The 27,569-nt window shown below is 44.2% G+C and overlaps 1 protein-coding gene across 2 annotated transcripts in view; it reads left to right on the top strand.

The window, feature by feature from the left end:
• Positions 1-27,569, top strand: part of LOC142741305 (transcription factor ETV7-like) — a 111,494-nt gene that overhangs the window by 24,453 nt on the left and 59,472 nt on the right. The window contains exons 3-6 of one of the 2 annotated variants that reach the window (XM_075850686.1): positions 7,118-7,282; positions 18,088-18,213; positions 20,850-20,996; positions 23,032-23,174. In XM_075850686.1, coding sequence (XP_075706801.1) covers positions 20,978-20,996; positions 23,032-23,174 — 162 coding nt within the window. In that variant the 5' untranslated portion in view covers positions 7,118-7,282; positions 18,088-18,213; positions 20,850-20,977. The remainder of the gene's footprint in view (positions 1-7,117; positions 7,283-18,087; positions 18,214-20,849; positions 20,997-23,031; positions 23,175-27,569) is intronic. The other variant, XM_075850687.1, reaches the window with a different exon arrangement.

The raw sequence follows: 27,569 nt of genomic DNA, 5'->3' as shown, positions 1-27,569 counted from the left end.
GTAATTTTTTGTGGGAGAAGAAGTGACCAAAAAACAGCATATATGAGGTTTTACATTTTTATTTTTTTTACGCGGTTCACCATGCGGACTAAATAATGATATATTGTAATAGTTCAGACTTTTACAGACGCGTCGATACCAGTTATGTTAACTTTTTATTTTTTTTACATTTTGCTTCAAGGGAAAATTGGAAAAGGGTTTTTTTTTTGAGCTTTTAATTTATTTCTTTTTTTGTATTTGTTAAAAAAAACTTTATTTGACTGTTTCTTACTTTTTTTACTTGTCCCCCTAGGGGACTTTAACCAGCGATCGTTAGATTACTTGCACGATATACTGCAATACTAATGTATTGCAGTATTTAGCGATTCTGACAGTCTCCTATGAAGCCCTTATAAGAGTACAAAGATCGCGGACCCGGGGCGACTTCGTCAGACTCCCAGGCAGCCGTGCCGTGCCAACCAACGGGGGGGGGCGTAGGGACGTTACAGGGGGTCACCCCACTGTTTTTTAGTAATTTAAATTCCACATTCGCTATTGAACATGGCATTTAACTGGTTAAACAAGTGCGATCACGCTTGAACGGGATCCCGCTCGTTACCCGCAAGTGTAACACACAGCCGACACACTCGCTCTATGGAGTGGTCTAAGCCCGTGAGCCCGCTCCATATAGCCCCACCAGGCGTGCACAGTATATATACGGCGGATGTCAGGAAGGGGTTAAGGTAACACAACAATGCTCAGGCAAGGGTCGAGAGGGCAGAGCCCCTTTTATAGTCCCAAAGCATTCTGGGCTAATTGCAGTATTCTGCAACTGTGCGCGTACTGGCCCTTTAAGGCCGTGAACGCGCGGGCGTGCGCGCCCTTCGGGAGACAGTGTCCGGACTACTCGCTCGTCCATGACCGCGGACATCAGAGGGTGAGTCAGGATGATGGTCCGCAGCCATAGATGTTACAGTATCCCCCCTCTTACACCTCCTCTTACGCCCCCTCTTCTTGGGGCCAGAGCGGGAGAGAAACTTCTTCAGGGAGGAGGAGCATTGATGTTCTCCTCTGGCTCCCAGGACCTCTCCTCTGGATCAAATCCTCTCCAATCCACCAAATAAAACGTTCTTCCTCCTCCTACTCTCTTGGTGTCCAAGATCTCCCTCACCGCGAATGTCCCTGACGAGTCGCCAAGAGCCACTGCGGAACTAGGAGTCCTGTAGTAGCGGTTCAGGACCACAGGCTTCAGCAAGGAGATGTGGAAGGAGTTTGGGATCTTGAGGGTGGGAGGCAGACGAAGCTTGTAAGAGACAGGATTTATTTGCAGCAGAATCTCGAGGGGTCCGAGGAACCTGGGAGCAAACTTGCAAGATGGCACCCTTTTAGTCGGATATTCTTGGAAGACAGCCAGACCTTGGTACCTGGAAGAAACTGGGGAGGTTCTCATCTTCTAGTGTCTGCCTTTCTCTTCATGCGGTCGACCGCCAGCAGAATAGAAGATCGGGTCTGATGCCATATCTGCAGAGGGTCCCTGAAAGTAGAGTCAGCTGCAGGCACCTGGGACATAGTGGAAACAGGAAGAGGTATTCGTGGGTGTTGGCCATAGACAATGAAGAATGGGCTGGAGGTGGTGGACACACTAGTATGGTTTTTATTAAGAGAACTCAGCCCAAGGAAGTAGCTGCACCCAGTCATCATGCTGCCTGGAGATAAAGTGCCGTAGATAGTTCTCCATAATCTGATTAACCCTCTCGACTTGACCATTGGACTGGGGATGGTAGGCCGAGGAGAAGTCCAACTGTACACCGAGGAGACCGCAGAGTGCTCTCCAGAACTTTGAGTTGAACTGAACCTCTCGATCCGAGACAATATGCAGAGGCATGCCGTGCAGACGGAAGATGTGTTGGAAGAAGAGGCCGGCCAGTCGGGAAGCAGAAGGCAGACCAGTCAGTGGAACAAATTGAGCCATTTTGGAGAATCGATCCACCACCACCCAGACCACACTACATCCAGCAGAGAGAGGCAGATCTGTGACAAAGTCCATTGCAATTTGTTGCCAGGGGGCATCGGGCACAGGAAGTGGCTGGAGCAGACCAGCTGGTCTGGAGTGGGCAACTTTATTTGCTGCACATGCCGTGCAGGAAGAGACAAAATCTGGGACGTCTTTGGGCAGCGTGGGCCACCAGAACTGACGTGGCAATTAGGTCTCATCAGGACGATGAAGGATTGATGCTGACGTGAAGGCCTTCTTTAAGCTCTTGAATGCGGTCTCTGCTTTTGGAGTCCACACCTTGGCATTCATGCCCTTTTTGGTGAGGGTAGGGATTGGAGCTGTCAGTGAGGAGAAGTTGGGAATGAATAGCCGGCGTCTCCCAGGAGGGAGTTGCTGCCGGGAACTCGCTCGTCCATTGCCGCGGCCGTCAGAGGTTGTCAGGATGACGGTCCGCGGCCATAGATCTTACAGTATCCCCCCTCTTACGCCCCCTCTTCTTGGGGCCAGAGACGGAGAGAAACTTCTTCACGAGGGCAGGAGCATTGATGTTCTCAGGAAAATGGTCTGCAGCCATAGACGTTACAGTCAGCTTGGGCCCCCTTACCCTACCCAACACCCCAAGACCTCTGCATGCACTTATGCCCAGCTGCCTTGCCCAACAGCCCCCATCGATACCCACACAATATAATGCCCCCAATAGCCGGCCCACACAGTATAATGCTCCCCATAGCTGCCCCCATACAGTATAATGCTCCCTGTAGCTGCCCCCATACAGTATAATACCCCCATAGCTACCCCCATACAGTATAATACCCCCATAGCTGCCCTCATACAGTATAATGCCCCCCATAGCTGCCCCACACACAGTATAAAGCCCCGATAGCTGCCCCCACACAGTATAAGGCTTCCCATAGTTGCCCCCATACAATATAATGCCCCCGATAGTTGCCTCCATACAGTATAATGCCCCCATAACTGCCTACGTAGTATAATGCCCCCATTGCAGACCCCATAAAGTATAATTTCCCTCATAACTGCCCAACACAGTATAATGCCCTCATAGCTGCTCCACACAGTATAATACCCCGATTGCAGACCCCACACATTATTTATGCTCCCCATAGTTTCCCCCATACAGTATAATGCCGCCATACAGTATAATGCCCCTCATAACTGCCCAATACAGTATAATGCCCCCCATAGCTGCCCCCCACACATTATAATGCCCCCATAGCTGCCCCATGAGTGACTCGGCCCAGACAGGCACGATGACATCACTAAATCGTGCCTGTCTGCGCTGAGCCGCAAGTGGCTCACGGCACAGTTAATGCTGGAGCAAGGAGCCGTCAACTCCTTGCTTTCTCATTAAATTTAACTGTATCTGAGGACGCATATACAGTTGGAACTGGGACCTCGGTGAGTAGGTCACAACCCCCCGGTTGCAATGTTTTGTATCATGCAGTTTGCGGTGGGGAGAGGAGAGGGGGGCCCTGTAATTTAAAGCCCCACCCTCTCCTCTCTCCACCGCAAACACAGACAGCACAATAAAACACACATACATTACGGCCCCCTCTGCAGCTCACCTGCAGTCTTCCGTGCTCTTCCACACCGGCTCTTCCACACTGGTTGGAACGCCCCTCACGTGACGTCATGGTCACATGGTACACGTCTAAAGGAGCCCTGCCAGTAACCAGGAAGTTCCGGCGTCACGGCACATATAGAATTAGCATTAGCGCACTATGGGCCCCCCTGGTTTAGGGGACCGGTCGCAAGTGCGACTGCTGTGACCCCTATAGCTACGCCTCTGCATCCGCTTCAATTTACTGTACAATTTGTGTAGATGGGATTTTATTTTTTTCTACAATGTTTTGGGGGAAAAGGGAAAAAGTTTTTTTTCTTTGAACTGTTAATATTTTTAATATAATTAATATATGGAAAAATGTATTTAACTTTTATTATTAGTCCCTCTAGGGGACTTCAACCAGCGATCGTTGTATCGCTTGAATGATAAACTTCCATACTATTGTATATCTCAGTATATCGCCTGAGGCAGGGTTTAATAGGATCACAAAGGTGGCAGACCTGGGGACCTTCATTAGGCCAACAGGCTGCCATGACAACCATTGACACCCTGCAATCGCATCACGGGGGGGAAGCAGGATCCTTCTTGTTGCAGTGAAGTGTCGGCTGTTTCATACAGCTGACACACGCAAGTTATTTGCGGGCTCGTGAGCCCGCTCTATACTTTCCCTCTCGGCCTCCACAGTATATATATATGGCAGATGTCGGGAAGGGGTTCAAAACCTCATTTACATGTACTGGAAAAAAAATCAACACTGAAAAACAAGTATGCTGTTGATTTTCAAATCCACAACATTCCTACGTTATGGATTATGACCGCAGATATCGTCCATTTAATGTATCAGGTGAATTCCACTGTACAATCCATTTAAGAAGTGAAAGTTTTGCTGCAAAATCACTGTGATTTCAGCTGCGGATTTGTGGCAGGATATGAGGGTGAATTTTTCCACTGCATGTGAACTCAGCCTAAGGGCTTGTCCGAACGTAGCGGAATTGCTGCTTTTTTCTCGTCCAGAATTGAGGAATGAAAAAACGCAGCAGAATACAGTAGCAGCAAAGTGGATGAGATTTAACAAATAATGAGCGGAAAAAACGCTCAGAAATGGACCTGTGGTGCAGAATTTTATTCCAGAGCATGTCAATTGTTTTTGCATAATCGCTCCGTATTTTCTCCTGGGATGACGCTTTATCCTATATGACCGCTGCTGCAGCCAATCACAGGCTGTAGCAGCGGACACATGGATGAAACGTCATCACAGGAGGCCGGCCTGGATGACGTCAGAGGGTCGGCCTCCTGGGATGACGCTTCAACCCATGTGACCACCACTGCAGCTAATTACAGGCTGCAGCAGTCTCGTGGGATGAAACTTATTTAGTATGTTTTCCATTACTTAGAGTCCATCATGTTTCACCAAATTTTCCATAAATCAAGTACAAGTGATGATACATTTTGTAAGGCCTCGTTCACATCTGCGTCGGAGGCTTTGTTAGGGGTCTCCGTCGTAGATCCGGCTGAGATCACCGGAGATCAGCATGCTGCGCTATTGTCTCTGGTAAAACCACAGACACACTGACGGAAAGCCGGCGGAACCCATTAAAGTCAATGGGTTCTGTCGGCCGCTGGCGGTTTCCGTTTTGCAACGGAAACATTGCTTCTGGCATTACAGAATGTCACAATGCAGATGTGAACATAGCCTTAGATATCTTTTATAGCAAAATGCCTCTTTCTCCACCTACACCAACTTTTCTCTTCGTCCAGCCTCTTAAAACCAATCTCTCACTTTTAATCCACTGCTAATATCCGTCGATTTTCGGCTTCACTGGGGGATCAGGCTACAACTTCTGCCCATAGAAGTCTAAGAAGAGGAGAGGGGGTGGAGGAGGGCCATAGGTTCTTAATCTCAGCCTGTGCCTAACAGGAGAGCCTGAGTAAGGCCTCATGCACACGACCATATTTTTGTCCACCCGTAAATACTGGCGTAAATACGGGTCCTTGGTCACACGTATTCGACCCGCATTGCACCAGTATTTACGGACCCGTGCCCGTAAATACGGGTCCGGTGTCACCCGTACTCCACCCGTATTTACGGGCACGTTTTTGGCTGCAAAATTGCACTGCACTAATCGGCAGCCCTTCTCTCTATCAGTGCAGGATAAAGAGAAGGGACAGCCCTTTCCGTAATAAAAGTAAAAGAAATTCATACTTACCCGGCCGTTGTCTTGGTGACGTGTCCCTCTCCTGACATCCAGTCCGACCTCCCTGGATGACGCAGCAGTCTATGTGACTGCTGCAGCCAGTGATTGGCCTGTGATTGGCTGCAGCGGTCACATGGACTGTAACGTCATCCCACGAGGCCGGACTGGAGGAAGAAGCAGGGAGTTCTGGGTAAGTATGAACGTCTCTTTTATTTTTATTTTTACAGCTTTATCTATATTCTGATCGGTAGCCACTGTCCAGGGTGCTGAAACAGTTACTGCCGATCGTTTAACTCTTTCAGCACCCTGGACAGTGACCATTTACTGAGGTCGCCTAGCAACACTCCCATAATTACGGGTGCACACACGTAGTCACCCGTAATTACGGGAGCCCCATAGACTTCTATGGGCTGCCCGTGCCGTAATTACGGCCTGAAATAGGACATGTTCTATCTTTTTCAAAGACACGGGCACCTTCCCTTAAGCATACGGGGAGGTACCCGTGGCCAATAAAAGTCTATGGGCCCGTAATTACGGCAGTTTTTATGGTCGTGTGCATCAGGCCTAAGGCCTGATGCACACGACCGTGTTCGGTCCGTGATATACGGTCCGCATGTCGGCCGCTTGTCCCGGACCGTACAAAGTACAGGGAGCCGGGCTCCTAGCATCATACTTATCTATGACGCTAGGTGTCACTGCCTATCCACGTAACTACTGTCACACACTAAAACATGATTACAGTACGGGACAGTAGTTCCGCGGACAGGCAGTGACCCCTATCGTCATAGATAAGTGTGATGCTAGGAGCCCGACTCCCTGCACTGTGTTCGGTCCGGGACATGCGGCCGACATGCGGACCGTATATCACGGACCGAACACGGTCGTGTGCATGAGGCCTTAGAGAAAGGTAAAGACACACAGTTACAGTATTGGGAGTGGTTTTAGTGCCAGACTTGGCTTCTCTGTTTCTAGAGCTGCAGCTCTGTGAGAACCATGTAGCATAAGTGTGATCTCAGATGCATTTCTGCATTCTCTAGTGGTCTCTCAATCTTACTAAGCAAAGCTTAAAATATTAAATAAATTACATCAAAGTATTCCCAAGGCTATGATCATACACTGTGCTGCAGCTATTAAAACCCCAGTAAGAGGACATGGCGTGTACCCTCTGGGGTACATGTACCAGGAGTTGAGAAGCTAGGCTCTAGATGACAGCATGTAGGACATTTAGCATGGCCGGAGAGTGTTTGTATAGTGAATAAGGGTCTACACTAGGAAAGTGGACATATTTTTATTGTACCCACCCTCCTTTGTATGCCCTTCTGTTTTTGTAACTCTAGACAACTCACCATTCTAATTTTATTTCAGGAATACATCCATCTCTGTGGAGCAGGGATGATATTATTCAGTGGTTACGATGGGCAGAGGAAGAGTATTCACTAAAGAAAACAGATGACAGCAAGTTTGTAATGAATGGAAGAGCGCTGTGTATTCTTACAAAGTTTGATTTTAAAGCCCGTTCTCCTAGTTCAGGTACAGAACTTTTCACTGTTTACATTCGTAATATTCGTAATATTAATAGAGATATGCTTTTGACAATATATAATTAATTTCCTTTATGTATTAATGTGAGATTCACATTTTTATCTAGAAATCAAATAAGCTGTTATGGAATAATTTTAATTTATTCCACTTAAGCAAGAGAAAGTAGTTAAGAAATACAAAAAAAATCTCCAAATTAGTCACCCTATGCTCGTGCAGGCACTATGTATGTGCACTTTATACACAATCTAAAGTAATTATGTTACCAAGACTAAAAGTACACTTCATAGTGTGAAACATGTCCGCCTACCAGAACCCTTCATAGCTCAAGCTGGTCAAAGTTTTAATGATAATCTTCAACGATACAAAAAATTATTATGAATGTTAATGATAATCGTTATGTATATTCTACTAAAAACAATCGGCTCTGACCAATGTAAATTCCCCCCACCAGTAATTGTTCGTGCTTTAAAATTATTTGATCATATAATTTATGTTAGTTTCACTGTATAGTTAGATAGAATCTAATTGTGCTCCCACAATATAAAGAATTTTAATTATAAGGTTCACTGAATTGACAACTGAGTAAAAAGATATCTTTAATAGTAACTAGTTTAAAAACAGGGGTAACACACCACTGTGACATAAGCCCCACCGTGAAAATTTAAAAAATGTATTAAACAAGGAAACACTGAGTTATTATGATACCTATATCTCTGTGTATAAACGATATTTGTAGGAATCAGCATATACCCAGGGCACAACAGTAGTACAAGCCCTAATTATAGCATAGGTGTCCGACAATTGCGGATCTCCTAACGCTGGGTTTCACACAATATATTGTCCCCAATGCACACATTCCTTAAACATTAAACGACCCTACGCGTTTCAGATACTCATCCTCAGGGGTCCGTATCTTGGTAACTCTGGCCTCATCACCAGCGATATTAGTATTTCAACAGCGGATATTCCGCTGTGCGTCACGGGAAGATGCACGTATCGATGTCAACGGCATACTCCATAGCAGGCGCTAGGTTACTATAAACGCTAAACTCCACCCATCGTGTACGGCGGCAAAACATGAATTGACCAATCACAACACCCTCTCGATTCGTGACACCTGCCCATGTGACCCCCCGCCGTCAGCTGACAGCCAGGGGTCATCATCGGCCGCATCAAGCCGAACGCGCAGGCGCAGTGGAAGCCAAGGACGTGTCGCCCGGACTGCCAAACACGAGGAGGTAAGCGCTAAAAGATAATATATTGTAAGTATATCTTGCGGCACAGTGTACCACCGCAAGTGGGCAACCTCACAAAGCAACTCAAGAGAAAAAGACACATATAAGGTGGAAGAAATTGCTGAGGTCCCTATTCCTTAGAAAAACTGACAAAACGATCTCTTTGTATGTTGGCTAACAAGTATAGCCATCTCAAATAAGTAATGCACAAATGCAGATAAACACTCACCCACCCCAAGGTGAAACACCTATAGGGGGATGGTATCACACATTTTAAATAAAACATGTATAGTTAGTCTGCTCATTTAGACCTAGTGGTTGTATGCATTCCAGTCTATGGATCCACTGCGCTTCCTTCCGTAGAATCAGGTTATCCCAGTCCCCTCCTCTCTTGGGGGGTCTGACAAGTTCAATTGCTTGAAATTTTAACACTGCTGCCTGGCCTTGGTGTTTTGCATGCACGTGCTTAGATATTGGAGTGTCCCTACCATGAATAATGTCTCCAACATGCTCCCTAATACGACGACGAAATTGTCGTGCTGTTTTACCCACATAATTTAGGGGGCATGGGCATGTAATAAGGTAGACTACTCCAGCTGTCTTGCAATTAACATAGTCCCGAATATTGTATTGTTTTTGGGTGACAACACTGGTAAAGCTATTTCCTTTAAGAATGAAATCACAGGCTTTACAACCACCGCATCTAAAAGTGCCTGGTGTTTGTCTATCCAGCCATGTACCCCTAGGTGAAATGGGGTCAAAACAGCTGTGCATGACTCTGTCCCTTATATTTTTCCCTCTCCGATACGTGACAGAAGGCCTCTGTGTGATCTGATCTACTAGATCTATATCAGAACTGAGAATACGCCAATACCTATTCAGTATCTGCATAATGTCATTCTGTTTTGAGTCATAGGTGCCTATGAGTCTGGTAACTTGTTCCTCTTTCCGTTTTTTAGGGACCAGAAGACATTGCCTATCTGCATCCCTAGCTCCCTCATAGGCCTTTCTAATAACACTCTTGGGGAAACCTCTATCCTTCAATCTTGTTTTGAGTTCCTGGGCCTGGCACTCAAAATCACCCATAGAGCTACAGTTCCTACGTACTCTCATAAATTGGCCCTTCGGAATGCCACGTTTGAGGGAATAAGGATGACAGCTATTCCATTGCAAAAAACTATTTGTTGCTGTCTCTTTCCGATGTACCTTTGTGCGAATTGTACCTCCTTCCGTTTTTATGATTTTCAAGTCTAGAAAGGACAGTTCATTCTCACTGATCTCACATGTAAACCTAAGTCCTACATCATTTTTATTGAGGGCTGCTACGAACTTATGGAACTCGTCTACTGAAGAGTTCCAGAGAATAAGCACGTCATCAATATATCTAATCCACAGTCCAACGGATGAAGTCCAATTTACAAATTTGTCACCAAAAACAATTGTCTCCTCCCACCAGCCAAGAAATAGATTTGCATAGGTGGGAGCAGCGGGACTCCCCATTGCAGTTCCACATTGCTGATGAAAGATCTTATCTTCAAATATAAATATATTTTTTTCAAGAACAAACTGTAATAACTGCAAAACAAATTGGTTATGAGCAGCAAACTGTGTACCTCTTGATCCCAAATAGTACTCAATCGCTTTATAGCCGCATTTGTGAGGTATGGATGAATACAAAGCCTCAACATCCAAACTAGCCAGGATTGTATCTTTCTCCAGAGAAATACCATCAATCTGTTTCAAGACATCCATGGTGTCACGTACATATGATGTAAGACTTAAGACAAAGGGGCGCAACACCTGATCAACATAAGTACTCACATTTTGAGTTAAATTGTTAATGCCTGAAACAATGGGTCTGCCACGTAAGGGAGGATACCCTTTGTGGATTTTGGGCAGGCTATAGAAACACGCCATAACAGGAAATTGTGGGTACAGGAACCCAAACTCTCCTGCACTAATCAAGGATCTGCTCTTTGCATCACTCAGAATGCTCAGCAACTCCTTCTTGAATAGTGCTGTGGGGTTATCCTTTAAAATGGTGTAACAATTATGGTTAAACAATATGTCCTCACACATTTTTTTATAATCATCCCTACTCATGACCACAATGTTACCACCCTTATCAGATGCTTTTAACACGATGTTCTGTTTTTTCTCTAGAGTGGTCAGAGCTAATCGTTCGGACCAGGACAAATTGTTATCCATGCCCCTACTATCCTGACTAAGATTTTTGATCTCATCTCCCACCATATCCACAAATAAATCCACATTGGTAAAATCTCCTATAGGTGGCAGCTTTCTACTCTTCATTTTTAGGTTGGTAAAGGGACCTAGACCTGGAGCTCTTCCAGATTCCTCTAATAACCCCTCCAAGGCTGCAAGGCCTTCCATATCAGACTCTTCCAACCCTAGTTCCATACATTTTTTTCTATTATGATGTTTGAAAAATTTAATCCATTTGAGTTTACGAGCAAATAAATTAAGATCTTTTATCCACGAGAAAGAGTCAAATTTAACTGTGGGGACAAAGGAAAGTCCTTTCTAGACTTGAAAATCATAAAAACGGAAGGAGGTACAATTCGCACAAAGGTACATCGGAAAGAGACAGCAACAAATAGTTTTTTGCAATGGAATAGCTGTCATCCTTATTCCCTCAAACGTGGCATTCCGAAGGGCCAATTTATGAGAGTACGTAGGAACTGTAGCTCTATGGGTGATTTTGAGTGCCAGGCCCAGGAACTCAAAACAAGATTGAAGGATAGAGGTTTCCCCAAGAGTGTTATTAGAAAGGCCTATGAGGGAGCTAGGGATGCAGATAGGCAATGTCTTCTGGTCCCTAAAAAACGGAAAGAGGAACAAGTTACCAGACTCATAGGCACCTATGACTCAAAACAGAATGACATTATGCAGATACTGAATAGGTATTGGCGTATTCTCAGTTCTGATATAGATCTAGTAGATCAGATCACACAGAGGCCTTCTGTCACGTATCGGAGAGGGAAAAATATAAGGGACAGAGTCATGCACAGCTGTTTTGACCCCATTTCACCTAGGGGTACATGGCTGGATAGACAAACACCAGGCACTTTTAGATGCGGTGGTTGTAAAGCCTGTGATTTCATTCTTAAAGGAAATAGCTTTACCAGTGTTGTCACCCAAAAACAATACAATATTCGGGACTATGTTAATTGCAAGACAGCTGGAGTAGTCTACCTTATTACATGCCCATGCCCCCTAAATTATGTGGGTAAAACAGCACGACAATTTCGTCGTCGTATTAGGGAGCATGTTGGAGACATTATTCATGGTAGGGACACTCCAATATCTAAGCACGTGCATGCAAAACACCAAGGCCAGGCAGCAGTGTTAAAATTTCAAGCAATTGAACTTGTCAGACCCCCCAAGAGAGGAGGGGACTGGGATAACCTGATTCTACGGAAGGAAGCGCAGTGGATCCATAGACTGGAATGCATACAACCACTAGGTCTAAATGAGCAGACTAACTATACATGTTTTATTTAAAATGTGTGATACCATCCCCCTATAGGTGTTTCACCTTGGGGTGGGTGAGTGTTTATCTGCATTTGTGCATTACTTATTTGAGATGGCTATACTTGTTAGCCAACATACAAAGAGATCGTTTTGTCAGTTTTTCTAAGGAATAGGGACCTCAGCAATTTCTTCCACCTTATATGTGTCTTTTTCTCTTGAGTTGCTTTGTGAGGTTGCCCACTTGCGGTGGTACACTGTGCCGCAAGATATACTTACAATATATTATCTTTTAGCGCTTACCTCCTCGTGTTTGGCAGTCCGGGCGACACGTCCTTGGCTTCCACTGCGCCTGCGCGTTCGGCTTGATGCGGCCGATGATGACCCCTGGCTGTCAGCTGACGGCGGGGGGTCACATGGGCAGGTGTCACGAATCGAGAGGGTGTTGTGATTGGTCAATTCATGTTTTGCCGCCGTACACGATGGGTGGAGTTTAGCGTTTATAGTAACCTAGCGCCTGCTATGGAGTATGCCGTTGACATCGATACGTGCATCTTCCCGTGACGCACAGCGGAATATCCGCTGTTGAAATACTAATATCGCTGGTGATGAGGCCAGAGTTACCAAGATACGGACCCCTGAGGATGAGTATCTGAAACGCGTAGGGTCGTTTAATGTTTAAGGAATGTGTGCATTGGGGACAATATATTGTGTGAAACCCAGCGTTAGGAGATCCGCAATTGTCGGACACCTATGCTATAATTAGGGCTTGTACTACTGTTGTGCCCTGGGTATATGCTGATTCCTACAAATATCGTTTATACACAGAGATATAGGTATCATAATAACTCAGTGTTTCCTTGTTTAATACATTTTTTAAATTTTCACGGTGGGGCTTATGTCACAGTGGTGTATAATTTATGTTACCATCATCTGCATCTGTCAAAAATTTATATGGCCTTGTGGGAAAGTGCGCGTTCAAGCTGGATAGCGGCACAGTTACGACACTCTGAGCCGCAGTAGTTTAGTATACTTTCTACAGGGCACATATCAGGCAACTCACCTCTCCCTACACTCCTGGCGAGCAGTGGCAAAGCGGCGTCCGTTACGGCAGAAATTACGGTACTGTTTTCAGGAGAAAACAGCACCGTAATTTCAGCCATAATGGCATGTGCAGGCGTCTTTCGCTGCGCCCATTACGGACGAAATTGAAGCTGTTTTTCCATGGAGTCAATGGAAGACGGGTCCAATTACGTCTCAAGAAGTGACAGGCACTTCTTTGACGCGGGCGTCTTTTTTACGCGCCGCCTTTTGACAGCGTAAAAAAAATGACCGTCGGCACAGAACATCGTAAAACCCATTCAAATGAATGGGCAGATGTTTGTCGACGCTTTTGAGACGCATTTTCGGACGTAATTCGAGGCTAAAATGCCCGAATTACGTCCGTAAATAGGGTGTGTGAACCCAGCCGGAGTCTTTCTGGCAATACTGTCTGGCCGCTGTCATACCTTTAGAACAAAGTCTACAGGCCCCATTCAAGATGGTGCCAGCTCAACTGCCTGGAAGAGACCATACGGTCCACCCTTCAAGACTCTTCGGAGCCCAGCCACTCATTCCTAGAGGGCTCTTCTGTTAGACACAGGCAGAAATTAAGAGCCTCTGACTTTACAAATCTGCTACAGCAATCCCATGCCCTACTTGAGATGGAGCTGAACAAGACCTCAGCTAAAATTACTCATGACCTCATTAAAGAAATTAGGGAGCTGGGCACCCGAACAGATCTCCTAAAACAGTGCATGGATGAAATGGTGTGTCCCACTCCTCACTCCAGTATGACCTGCTGGAAGACCGGGATGACAACTTGCAACTCCAGAACAAGCTAGAGGATTTTGAGAATATAGCCTGCCGGGACAATGTTTGTATAAGTGAACTATCCGAGCACATCGTTGACCTGCAAGCCACAATTACGGCGCTATTGCAGGAACTTTCCCTTAAAATCTCAGCAGAGCGCCTTGAAATGGATAGGGTTCTTCAAGTCTTGATGGCTAAGTAAGTTCAGGGACCCTCCGTGACATCATCACAAAGTTACATTTCTACTGCACCAGGTAGGAATTGATGTTGGCAGCCCATACTGCCACTTCCCTGACTTTTCAAGGTCACACGTACCAACTAATTTCTGACCTGGCACCTTTTATCATAGCCAAGAAACGTGCTTTAAAGCCCTACTTAGAAATTCTGCAGAGGAAGAACATCATGTACCAATGGATTTTCCCCTTTAAATTTACATTTATCTCCAATGACAAGGTTCGCACTGTCCTTTACCTTAAAGGGGTGAAAAAATGCTTATCACAGCTTTGTTTGGAAGGCACCACATCCAGCCTATCACCTCCTCCAGATGACCTATCCCAGAGCAGACCCAGTACCTCACAGCTTACATTCCAGTACCTATCCCAGAGCAGACCAGCCCAGCACGCAGCTATAAATGCTCAACCTCATCCCAGCATGTGCCTTGACTTCTTGCTGGACTTTCCACATTGTGCAGCTAAATGTAATCAGCTACTCTAGATTAGTATCACATACAGTTTTTTGCTTCTCATTTGCAACATACGCCTCTTATGCTGTTGCTGATTGACATTACGAGTAATTTTTATTGATTTTCAGTTTTTTCCTCCCCAACCCCCTCTTTTTTTTTTTTTTTTTAGTAATTTATTCTTATTGTTATCTTTTTGCTTATACTTGCATATTGATATGTAGGCTAATACCTGTATAATGTTTTCAATGTGTTCACAGTCATTCTACATCATGATGTTTCTTTAGGCTTCTGTCCCCCTGTTCCTTTACCCCCTCCGTTGGTCACACCAGATAAACTTTATATTGCGCCCTTCAATTCTACAATTGCAGAGAGTTCTCTATTCCTCACCACTGCAGTGCAATGTCGTCCCTCTTTCACCACACTTATCTTTCACGGAAACCCTACACATGGGTCGCTGATGATCCTTTACTGATCGATAGTTTAATGCTGCTCTCCTCACGCCCTTAACTTTAGTATTGCACAGCGTGCAAGGCTAAAACTCACCGCACAAGAAATCCAAAAGATTCCATTATTACCATATTATCCATGTTGATGTGGTTTGCTTACAAGAGACTCATTTCTCCACATCCTCTCGCGCCTAACCATATAGTCCATGCAGTACCTGGCTATTCCCCTACCTGTTTTAGAGGCTGTACTTCCACTTGTGATGTTCTGTATACCTGGAGGACTTGGAGGACTAGGAGGACTTGCACCACAGTAGCAAATTTTAGTACCAAGATATACTACCTCATTTGTACTGTGACAGGCTAATATTTGAGAAAAATTCCCTTTGGGAAGTCCTTCTCAATAAAAATATTAAAGGGGATTCCTATGCTAAGCAGAAGCTTGCCGGCATCCTATTTGTAGCCACAAAGCAGATGATAGCAAGCTCCTGAAAGCAACCTGTCCTCTTCTTATGAGAGATTTGTTCTCGAATGCAATATTACATGATTAACTCCTTATTGACCGGCCTATTTTAGACCTTAATGACCAAACTATTTTTTAAGTTTTTACATCGTCTCATTCAAAGAGCTATAACTTTTTTTATTTTTGCATAGCTGTCTAAGGTCTAAGGCCTTGTTTTTTGCGGGACAAATAGTAATTTTTAATAGCACCTTTTTGGGGTACATAGAATTTAAGGCAGGATTCAAAGAAAACAGCAATTTTTGCATTGTTTTTTTATTTAATTTTTTGGGAGGTTCACTGTGCGGGTTAAATGATGTAATAACTTTATAGTTGGGGTTGTTACGGACGGGGCGATACCAAATATGTGTAACTTTTTTTACTTTATTTTGTTTTTTAATAATAAAGCATTTTGTAAGGGGAATAAGTGGGTTTTTAATTTTTTTCTTCACTTTTTTGTTTTTACTTTTTATTAAACTTTTTTTTACTTTTTTACTAGTCCCACTAGGGGACTTCACTATGCGATCCTTCGATCACATTTATAATACACTGCAATACTTCTGTATTGCAGTGTATTATGCCTGTCCGTGTAAAACGGACAGGCATCTGCTAGGCCGTGCCTCTGGCATGACCTAACAGGCATATACTACATGCAGACCTGGGGGCCCTTATTAGGCCCCTCGGCTGCCATAGAAGACACCAGCACTCTGCGATCACACTCAGGGTGCCGGTGGGATGAGAGCTCCCTCCCTCCCTCTCTTCAAAACCACTCAGTCACCCTACTACAGTCCTTCCTGAAGATATAGGACCCATAAATAGCCTACATGTCCCCTCCTTGAGAGGCCTAAATTATCTCTCACCCCTAGGAGTCCCATTAATCACCCTACCGGATCATGACTCTCCTTTAGACCGAGCATATTTTGATAACTTGCCCACCGATACCCTCCCCTAGCCCTGTCTGTCCTTGTTCCGCTTTCTTGTTATCTGTGGGCCACCAGTTCCAGTTTTACTATGTCTCCACTTGTGTAGCAATTGTCTTTTGTCTTCTACGTATATGCAATGCAGTTACGATCTTCTGTAACAAAAGAGATGCCACTTTGTATTTGCTTGTATTAATGTTGTTTATTTAGAAATGTAATAAAAACAATGTTTTAAAAAAGGCATAATGTCTCCCATGATACAAAAAGATATTCCTGGTAAATATATATTTGTGTATGTTCCTTTTCCAATTAACATACTCACAAAAGCATTTGGAATACTTATCGTATCGGAAAATAATTCAATTTATAGCTCGTTTTACTTCTTCCTACATTCTCATTGTCTTCTGTCAGAGGTATGTTGAGTTGTGAAGATACACTCACAAAACAGCAGTATATCTACCAATAAACTAAATGGGTGACATTAGTCAGGTATGCCATTACATTATGACTAGCTTCTGACTACTTATGTCCAAACATTTAAAATCCATTGAGATAGCAGGAAAAGGTAGATGACAAAATTCTAAGACTGTTTAAAGCCTTAACAGAACAGGGCAGATCCTTATATTTAGCTTGTATATTCTCTGTGCATTGCATAACTACCAGTGATTTAATAGCTTTAATTTGGTGAACCTCAAAAACTTTGTAAGCGGTTCTCATAGGCAGGAAGGTATAATAAGAGCATGGCCTCAAATTTCTCTATCGCCATCATGGAAATATTCGGAGCTATGACTATAACGCTAGATTCACACGAGAGTAGGATATCTCGAACGTGAAAAACTGCCATTTTTCACGACCGGGGTGCATCTGTGCTGCACCCCTGTGGGACGCGTTATCACGCATCCCCCATAGACTAGAGCCTATGGAGGGATTCGTGAAGCACAAAAAAATTGGACATGTCCTATTTTTCATGGACCCTTCACAAGCTCTGTTGAAACAACGGTCGTGTGAACGGCCCCATTGAATTACATAGGTTTGTTTAGACGGCCGCCACACTGACTTATTCAACGTTCATGTGAATAAGGCCTAAAGTGTCTAAATGGCTTAGAAATTACAAAGCATGTCAAGATTTATTAAGTAATGTCTGGTATGGTGGCACAACACATATATAGGTGGTCCACCTTAAGATTTAAAACATTTAAAGTTGTGACACAAAGAGGATTGGAGGTCAGAGGGCTACATCTGGCTGAGTAGGTCTGATCTCGAACTATAAGAGACGTTGACATAACAGGAGTAATGTAGCTGTGGGTGCAGAGGTTGCAGTTGCAGCCAAGCAATGGTGCTATATCTACGTAAGATACTTCTACAGAATTATATCAATTACGTGATATTTGGAAGTGCCAGATTTTGCATCTGGGCTCAACAGGGTTTTCCAACAATCGAAAGACTCCCTAAAGCAGACTAAAATTGTTTGATGACATTTTAACCATGGTGACGTCATTATGGACGACATGTCAATGTGCTAGGACATAAACATTGGAGTAGTTGGGAATAACAAGGATAAATGTTGGAAAACCTCTTTCATGCTACGTTTCTGTATCACATATTTAATCATGTACTTTGGACTGTAAAAAAGACAGTAACACAAGCTAATACCTTTCTTCTTTTTTACAGGTGATGTTTTGTTTGAATTACTACAATGCATTAAGAATCACAGACAGGGGTTAGTAAGGTATTCTTTTTTCAGCCAGTGTATAAGAAAAAGTCACCATCCGCATCTACAGAGCTGCATAAATACAAGTGAGATATTCATTGTACACTGTATCTGTGTACTGGCTGTATGCTCATATGTACTTATTATATTGTACTTATTATATTTATATTCATAAATTAATTTGTGTCAATTCTTAGAGTGTCGCTGTTTCTGGAAAATAGGCAGACCCTTTTTTCTAATTTTGGACAACTCGTTTAAGCTGGCCATTTTCAGCAGATCACATGCATTTTAACTAAATAAATTACATCAGTTAAATGGATTTCATTGTTTATTTATCTTCTGGCATCCCAGTTAGGGCAGATTCAGACGAACGTTGCGTTTATGCGCGCGCAAAAAACGCGGCGTTTTGCGCGCGCAAAAACCACTTGACAGCTGCGTGTGTCATCCGTGTATGATGCGCGGCTGCGTGATTTTCGCGCAGCCGCCATCATAGAGATGAGGCTAGTCGACGCCCGTCACTGTCCAAGGTGCTGAAAGAGCTAACTGATCGGCAGTAACTCTTTCAGCACCCTCGACAGTGAATGCCGAACACAATATCGAGAAACCTGTTAAAAAAAAAGAAAAAGTTCGTACTTACCGAGAACTTCCCTTCTGGCCGTTGCCTCTCTTGACATCGGGCCCCACCTCCCTGGATGGCGCGGCAGTCCATGTGACCGCTGCAGCCTGTGCTTGGCCTGTGATTGGCTGGAGCTGTCACTTGGACTGAATTGTCATCCCGGGAGGTCAGACTGGAGGAAGAAGCCGGGAGTTATCGGTAAGTCAGAAGTTCGTTTTTTTTTTACAGGTTCATGTATATTGGGATCGGAAATCACTGTCCATGGTGCTGAAACAGTTTAACTCTTTCAGTACCCTGGACAGTGACTGTCTCCTGACGTCGCGTACTGGAATTTTTTTTGCCGGGTTCGGCCAAAACGAGTTCGGCCGAACCCGGTGAAGTTCGGTTCGGTTTTACGGGTTCGCTCATCTCAAAGACACTCCGTTTGGATGTTTGGAAACAGAAAAGCACGTGGTGCTTTTCTGTTTACATTCATCCTTTTGACAGCTGGTGCGCTGTTTCAGTCGGTTCGCACGGAAGTGCTTCCGTGCGACCTGCGTGGTTTTCACGCACCCATTGACTTCATGGGGTGCGTGATGCGCGAAATACGCGGAGATATTGAGCATGTCGCGCTTTTTGCGCAGCTGACAAACGCTGCGCAAAAAGCACGGACTCTCTGTACTGCCCCATAGACTTCTATTGGTCTGTGCGTGGCGCGTGAAAACCACGCGTCCCGCACGGACCCAATACACGCTCGTGTGAATCCCCCCTTAGAGAAATTACCCACTTCTGTACCCATTTGTCTCTGATTAGCATCTTGCTTGAGTATTTGCATAGTTCAGAATATCTGAGCACATATAGGGTCAGTTCACACGTTGCGTAAATACTGCAGTTTTTCCGCAAAGGAATTCGGAGGTAAAACCCGCAACAAATAGCAGTTGCGTTTTTTTGCGTCGGAATCACAGAGATTCCGCTGCAAAGAACTCAACTCACGATTTTAAAAAAAAATCTTATACTTACCCAGAAGTCTGTGTTTCTTCCTCCAGGCCAGCCTCGTGTGATGCCGTTTCAACCCATATGACCGGTGCAGCAAATCACAGGCTGTAGCGGCGGTCACATGGGAAAAAAACAGCATGCTCTTTCTTGCCGCGGTTACGCCTCTCACCTCACATTGAAATCAATAGGAGGCAGAGAAAGCGTTTTTCACTGCATTTTTTGCCATCAGCGCTCAATGGCCGTGGCGAAAAACGCAGCGTAACACGCCACGAAGATTGCGGCAAGAAATTACAGACAGGTCAAAATCAGGAATTTTGAGGCAGATTTTTCTGCCTGTAAAAACAATACGTGTGAACAGGGCCTTAGACATTTTCATTCCAGGATTTCATCAGTGTAACGTTTTGTATGTTATAAATGTCAAGCCAGGAGTACAGATGATGCAATCTTTAGAAATTATTTTGTTTTTCCAGAGTGTCCAAGTTGTTTAGAAAATAAAAAAAAAAGGGGTTGGTGACCCTGGTTACAATATATACTTCTGGATATGTGTTACCTGTTAGTATTACCTTTTAATATTCTGCTGCTACTATTAATTGTAATTCAATATTTAGACCAATTGATAGATATCTGAAGTTAGTATCAAATACAATAAAAACATTGGTAAGTCTTATGTGTCTAGTTGAAGTTAGACAACCAAATGTAAAATATGATGTTTTCACTGAAAGTACATTCTTATCAACATTTAAATCGCAAATTACAGGGCACTTAAAGCTCTACCCATCCTGCCTGGGAACACTACCAAAATCGTTAACCGCCCCAAAAAATCTTCAGGAAAACCCCTTTAAATGCAGATTAGAATAAACCTTGTCCCCTTTATGGTCCGGTTTGCAGGACAGTCCCACAAAAATAAGGACATTTAGCAAGTATGCAAATAAAATCTCTATAGTTATTTTAGGCAATGAAGGTGTCTGTGATATGAGTCTCAACTTCCATATAAGTATTATTAAAGAGGAAAATAAAAAAGAGTAATTAAAAGCTATGGGTGATACATGATTATTGCTTGAACTCCAATATACAAATATGAATAAATATTGCATAAAAACAACCTAATCATATATTGACTTGTGTGTTTAGAAACAGAGAATTCTCAATTATCTGCAAAACCAGCTACAGAGGATAATGTCCAAGATGTACCTCTCAATCTTTTCTGAAGGACACAAGGAACACAAAATAATGAAAGCTCTGCAGAACACATTGACTATATGGATAGAAAAATAAAGGGTAAATCTGAAAATAGAGAATGTCAAAAACGTTTTAAAATAGCTCAAAGCAGTCAATGGAAGATGTGGAGAGGCTTCAAGTAGGTCATTACTGAAATTAATGTCAGGAAGTCTCAAAACAAGTCTTCCTATGATACTTTATCTTACATATGTCCAGTTCTGATAATCTCCAGAAACATTTAATCACTTTATTTTTTACTAGTCATAACTGTATACTGACACAAATTCCTTTTTTCTAATCTGTTTTTATTTTCTGATTGTTTATATTTTTATTTTCTGTACATGATTATGGGGGTGAGTTCCTGCTCTGAGCTGTGAACAGCATTTTAGAGATTTGCTTTACAGCAGCCACATAGAAAACCCAGTCAGAAAACCACTCATTGACTTCTATGGAAGAGTGTTGTGGGCATGCTCTGTGTGCAGAGTTCATGTGCAGGGAGGGAAAAAGCTTAGGAGGATTGTAATCCTGCCTGTGAAAAGTGATCTCTGCAGAACAAGAAGTGTTAGCCTATTGTGAGGCTCAGTGGTCAGCGTGAGAACTGCAAGATCAATATTTTTTTTCGATACTGATAGTAATAGATTGTTTTATGGAAAATGATAAAACAAAAATGTAAGGGATTAGCTTTTTTACCCTTATTATTGAGACTGTTCCTGTTATTTCCACCCTTGTTATTGTGTGCGTGTAGCCTAGTGTTTAGAGGTTAAACTCTAACATTAACTATCGCCACTACATGTCATAGCAGACACCAGGAGGAAGTGAGATAAGGGAACTGGTTGCAGGAAGTAGAGTCGGTGTGTGTGTGTGTGTGTGTGTGTGTGTGTGTGTGTGTGTGTGTGTGTGACTGAGAGCTCGTGGAGGGTTAGAGGAACTGCTGAGCTTATTTTACGACAGCAGGCCACACCCAGCTAGCGTGAGATTTGCCGGTAGGCTGGAGAAATTCAGTGAGAGCCATTGCTATTTGACCAGCCGTGGCTGTGCCCAAAAGCATGCTGAACCTAGAGTGAGAGACTGGCCAACTGTTGATTGTAACTGTTCAGAGTGATTCCTTAAAGCCTCAGACTTGGACTAAAGACTGTGTGTGCCACTTCATGACGTGGGAACTGTACTCATGTATTGTCCGGAGAAATGTGGGCAGTTGGAATCACCTTATAGGTAGTGTCGTAACGGCTATGAGAACCTACTGAGTTGCATGGCGTTCTCAATACTACATAACTGGTACAACCGCATGCTGGTGCATAGGCGAGATAGGCTGTGGCAAAGAGTGACCTCACAGAGAACGACAGTGGCACGGCAGAACAGGCTAAGAGACAACAGTTACTTTGGCGCAACTCAATTTGGTGGGACATCAGGCATACTTGTTAGGTTCACCGGCCTCGGTAAGGACGGCACTGAAGAAAATCAAATTGCTTGAAGTGCCCGTATTCTCAAGTCATACTGCGAGAATTTTATAAATCTATTGATCTGCAACAATTTGTGATTCATTCGAAAACACTGTTTACACACCACCATGTTTGACACAAAAACTTGATTTAAACAATAGGTCATTTTGTCATGATACATTTTCTTTATATGTATATTTTTGAATTATAATATTATTATTTTCTAAGCCTTACTTTATAATCTCTGGACCATAGACAATTATGGCATATCCCCAGGATATGCCATGATGATCTAATAGGTATAAGTTTCACCCCAGCAAACCCCACTTATCTTAAGAACATGTAAAGAATGAATGGAGTGGCACTGCAAATGCGTGGCTCTCTCCACTTAGCAAACTTGGTAGCCGTCTCACCAGGCAGTATGTGTGTCGAGGAACCCCTATTATCAATATAGGTGGGGGTCCCAGAGGTGGGACTTGCACCTATCAGATATTTATGGCATGTATCTGTTAAACATCAATTCAAATTTAATTCCTAATTTGTGGTTTTCAATTACAAAAATACATTATTAACCACATATAGACCATTGTCAGTAAAATATATTATGGTGTCTGTAGTAAACTGATTAAAGTAATAGTCTGTAATTGTGAATCCAGGTTGCAGGATCTTGTGGGATTATTTGCACAAGCTCCTTGAGGACAAGCGCTATGAATCATCCATACGGTGGGAAGATAAAGAACTGAAAATCTTTAGGATAGTGGATCCAAACAAGCTCGCCGCATTCTGGGGAAATCATAAGGTAGTTTCCATATAATGTATTACCAACATAAAAATAAATGTAAACACAACCAGGCAATAATTACTTAATAATGTTTACTGGTAGGTTAAGTTGTTTAACAAGATGGAAACAAAGGGAGTTTTCAGCATTTGAACTGTTATGGTGCGTGAATTATGTGGAGAATTCTAAAGTACAATAAATTCCTGGCAACTGTGATATTTGGGACAGTGAGGGTACGAAATTTAGGAATCCTCCTGACAATGTCTGAAGTGCAGACAATCATTTGCATTGGCTGGCTTCTAAATCTGATTTTATGTATTGCCTCAAGGGGACTCCAATAACACTTACTGCAATTGTGCGTGTACACAAAGTCAGGGCAACCACTGGCGTCAGCTGCTTACTACAAAAATTATTGTCTGGTATATAGACAAAATGTAGATGGAAACCCGACGGCACTCATTAAGTCAATGGGTCCAGTCTGGCGCTGTTGGTTTCCATCAGGCAACAGATTAGGCGCTTCCTGTATTCTTATTGTTCTGCTCCTTTAATCGAGCTGAACAACGGAACACGGAACGCATATGTGAACAGAGCCTTACTGACTAACCGTTACAGGCAGTCTGTACACTATAGAGGTTAGAAATGACACCCGAAACACAATACAGGGTCTTAAATAGTGTTCTGGGCACATGCCATCACATGCTGTGAATTTTTTTTTGCTGATATCGCTACTTTCATTTGCAATTTGCTGCCAGTAATACAGAGATTGTTTGGTGAACCTCTTAAACTGCTTAATTTTGCTTAGAATCTCGCATTTAGGCTGGATTCACACGACCATGTTACGTCCATAATGGACGGAACGTATTTTGGCCGGAAGTCCCGGACCGAACACAGTGCAGGGAGCCGGGCTCCTAGCATCATAGTTATGTACGATGCTAGGAGCCCCTGCCTCGCTGCCGGACAACTGTCCCGTACTGTAATCATGTTTTCAGTACAGGACAGTTGTCCTTCAGTGAGACAGGGACTCCTTACATCGTACATAACTATGATGCTAGGAGCCCGGCTCCCTGCACTGTGTTCAGTCCGGGACTTGCGGACGAAATACGTTCCGTCCATTACGGACGTAATGTGCTCGTGTGAATCTAGCCTAAGTGTATCCATTCGCTTATCTCTACCTAACAATAGTTGCATAGTACATAGCAACAACACTGCAGCAGTACAAAGACTGCATTCATCAAAGCCATAAAATGCATGAAATAGGACCGGCAGTTTAAAAAAATTGCAATCTGCCTAAAAAATGTGCAGTTTATAAAAACATTCCCCTCTATGTAAAATCTGTATGCCGAAAAGCATTCAGAGACTTAGATACAAGAATGTACTCTTCATGTGATATTAATTGTGGTATAGAAGTCAGAACATCACCTAACGTCAGGAACTGAACTTCCTGGATTTGAACTCTGGACTCTCCATTCTTGCTTTACAGCATCCACCGGTCTGCTACAGAGATCCTTGCTTGTTCTATCCTTGTTCCAGCCATGTGTTTGCTGATCTTGGTGATTTGTTATGGATTGCACCTGCTATGTGGCCAATCACAGTATTTGCTGCCCTATATTTACCCACAACTTTGTACTTCCTGTGCCTGATTATTTTGGCTTGCCAGTAATCCAGCTACTGTGCGTTTAACGTCCATTGTTTTCCTGTGTACTGAACTCTGCATACGTTTAGCTACAGCTGATCTCTCGCCCCTGTGTACCGAACTCTGCGTACAAATGACCGTGGCTTATCCCTCTGTCGATTGTACTACTTCCAGGGGCGTAGCTAAACGCTCATGGGCCCGGGTGCAAAAATTCAGCTTGGGCCCCCCTACCCCTCCCCAACACCACCATCATCAGACCCCTGCGCGTGCCTGTGCCCAAACGCCTTGCCCAACAGCCCCCATAGTATAATGCTCCCATAGCTACCCCCACACAATATAATGCTCTCATAGCTACCCCCACACAATATAATGTCCCATAACGTATAATGCCCCCCCATAACAGCCCCATACTGTATAATGCTCCCCATATCAGCCCTCACAGTATAATGCCCCACATAGCTGCCCCGATACATTATAGTGCCGCCCATATCAGCCCCCATGCAGTATAATGACCCCCATGTCAGCTCCCCATAAAGTATAATGCCCCACATATCAGCTCCCCATACAGTAAAATGCCCCCATACCAGCTCTCCATACAGTACAATGCCCCCCATATGAGCTTCCCATACAGTATAATGCCCCCCCATATGAACTCCCCATACAGTATAATGCCCCCCATATGAGCTCCCCATACAGTATAATGCTCCTCTATATCTGCTCCCATACAGTATAATGCCTCTCATATCAGCTCCCCATACAGTATAATGCCCCCCATATCAGCCCCCATACAGTAAAATGCCCCCATATGAGCTCCCCATACAGTATAATTCCCCCATATGAGCTTCCCATACAGTATAATGCCCCCCATATGAGCTCCCCATACAGTATAATGCCCCCATATCTGCTCCCCATACAGTAAAATGTCCCCCACATGAGCTCCCCATACAGTATAATGCCCCCATATGAGCTTCCCATACATTATAATGCCCCCCATATAAGCTCCCCATACAGTATAATGCCGCCATATGAGCTACCCATACAGTATAATGCCCCCCATATCAGCCCCCCATACAGTATAATTCCCCCATATCAGCCCCCATGCAGTATAATACCCCCCATATCAGCCCCCACACAGTATAATTCCCCCATATCAGCTCCCATGCAGTATAATGCCCCCCCATCTTATCAGCACCCATGCCATATCAGCCCCCATGCAGTATAATGCTCCCCCCTGCAATATCAGCCCCCCCGCATCCTTCGCCTCCTCCGGTGTGTGCTATGAGTGACTCAGTGCAGACAGGCGCGATAATGTCGCTACATCTCGCCAGCCTGCGTCGAGCAGCTCAGGGGACAGTAAGTGCTGGATCAAGGAGACGTCAGCTCCTTGCTCCAGCATTGAATGGAACCAGGACCTCGGTGAGTGACTCGCGACCCCCCGGAGGTCTTCACACGAATCCCAAAGGGGACGCGACTCACAGTGTGTAATGTATTATGTTGTATTGTGCAGTTTGCGGTGGAGAGAGGAGGGGGGCTGTCATTTAATGGGCCCCCCTCTCCACGCAAACAGCACAATACAACACAATACATTACAAGGCAACACAATACATTACAATACATTACATTACAATACATTACAAGCTAACACAATACAACACAACACAATACGTTACAATACAGACTCTGCAGCTCACCTGGAGGCCTCCGCACCGGCTCTTCCACTGCACTGGCTGGAAGACGTGTCACGTGACAACACGGTCACATGGTACATTAAGTGTACCATGTGACCGTAACCAGGAAGTACCGGCTTCACGGCACAGAAAATTAATTTAACAAGCATGCTGTATGGCAACGGAGGCCCGTGGGCCCCCCAGGCTTAGGGGCCCGATCGCAACTGTGACCGCTGCGACCCCTATAGCTACGCCACTGACTACTTCATCTGTAGCCTAGCCGTCATTTGGAGACTATCCTGGGGACTGGGCCCTGGGAATCCTAACCCAATTATGGCTATTCCATATTCCAGCTTGCTGCATGTCACAAAACAACGCTCAGTCCGTACTTACCTGGGAAGATGGTTTCAGAGACGGGGCAGGAGCTCCCTCTAGTGGCTGGAATGCGAGGATACATGCCGGAGCTCCCTCTAGTGGCTGGAATGCAAAATACAATCTAGAACTCCCTCTAGTGGCTAGTACATGGCATTGTAGCTTTGACTAAGGACCCTAGCGGTCTGAAACGCGTAAGCGTGGTCCCGGGATCTTTGTTTTAAACCTTCTGTTTTAAGATGACCGAATAAACCATTTAACTTTTATACCGAGTGCTGGATACATCTTTCATTGTTCACCTCCATTACATGGCATTACCTCAACTCTGGTAAACTCCCCCCGGACATCACATGACGCCTAACTATAGGACAGCCCATATAAGCCTCTCTCTGAGCACCAACAGGTGCCAGAGTACCAGGTAATTTCTACCTAGCTCCAGCATTGTACTATACCTGAACTGACTTCCTGTGTTACGACTCTGCATGTATCTCTGACCTCTGCATCTGTGCCTGTGATCCTAACCACACTATTGTATCCTGATCCTAGGCTGCATCCGTGGTAACATCTGCACTGTTCAAGGCCACTTATTTTAAAGGGAGCGATCTGCAGATTCCCGGCACCAAAGTCCAAACAACCTTGCGGCGATCCCTGGTGAAAATCGGGGTTTTTTTTTGTATCGACGCCTCAGTGATTTTAAGCGCTTCTAGAAACTGGCAAAAAGGAATCCCATCCTTCCTCCTAAAA

This window comes from Rhinoderma darwinii, chromosome 2, assembly GCF_050947455.1.
Source record: "Rhinoderma darwinii isolate aRhiDar2 chromosome 2, aRhiDar2.hap1, whole genome shotgun sequence".
In the NCBI taxonomy this organism is placed as follows: domain Eukaryota; kingdom Metazoa; phylum Chordata; class Amphibia; order Anura; family Rhinodermatidae; genus Rhinoderma; species Rhinoderma darwinii.
The sequence above is the reverse complement of the archived record's forward strand: the minus strand, read 5'-3'. Positions and strand labels throughout refer to the sequence as shown.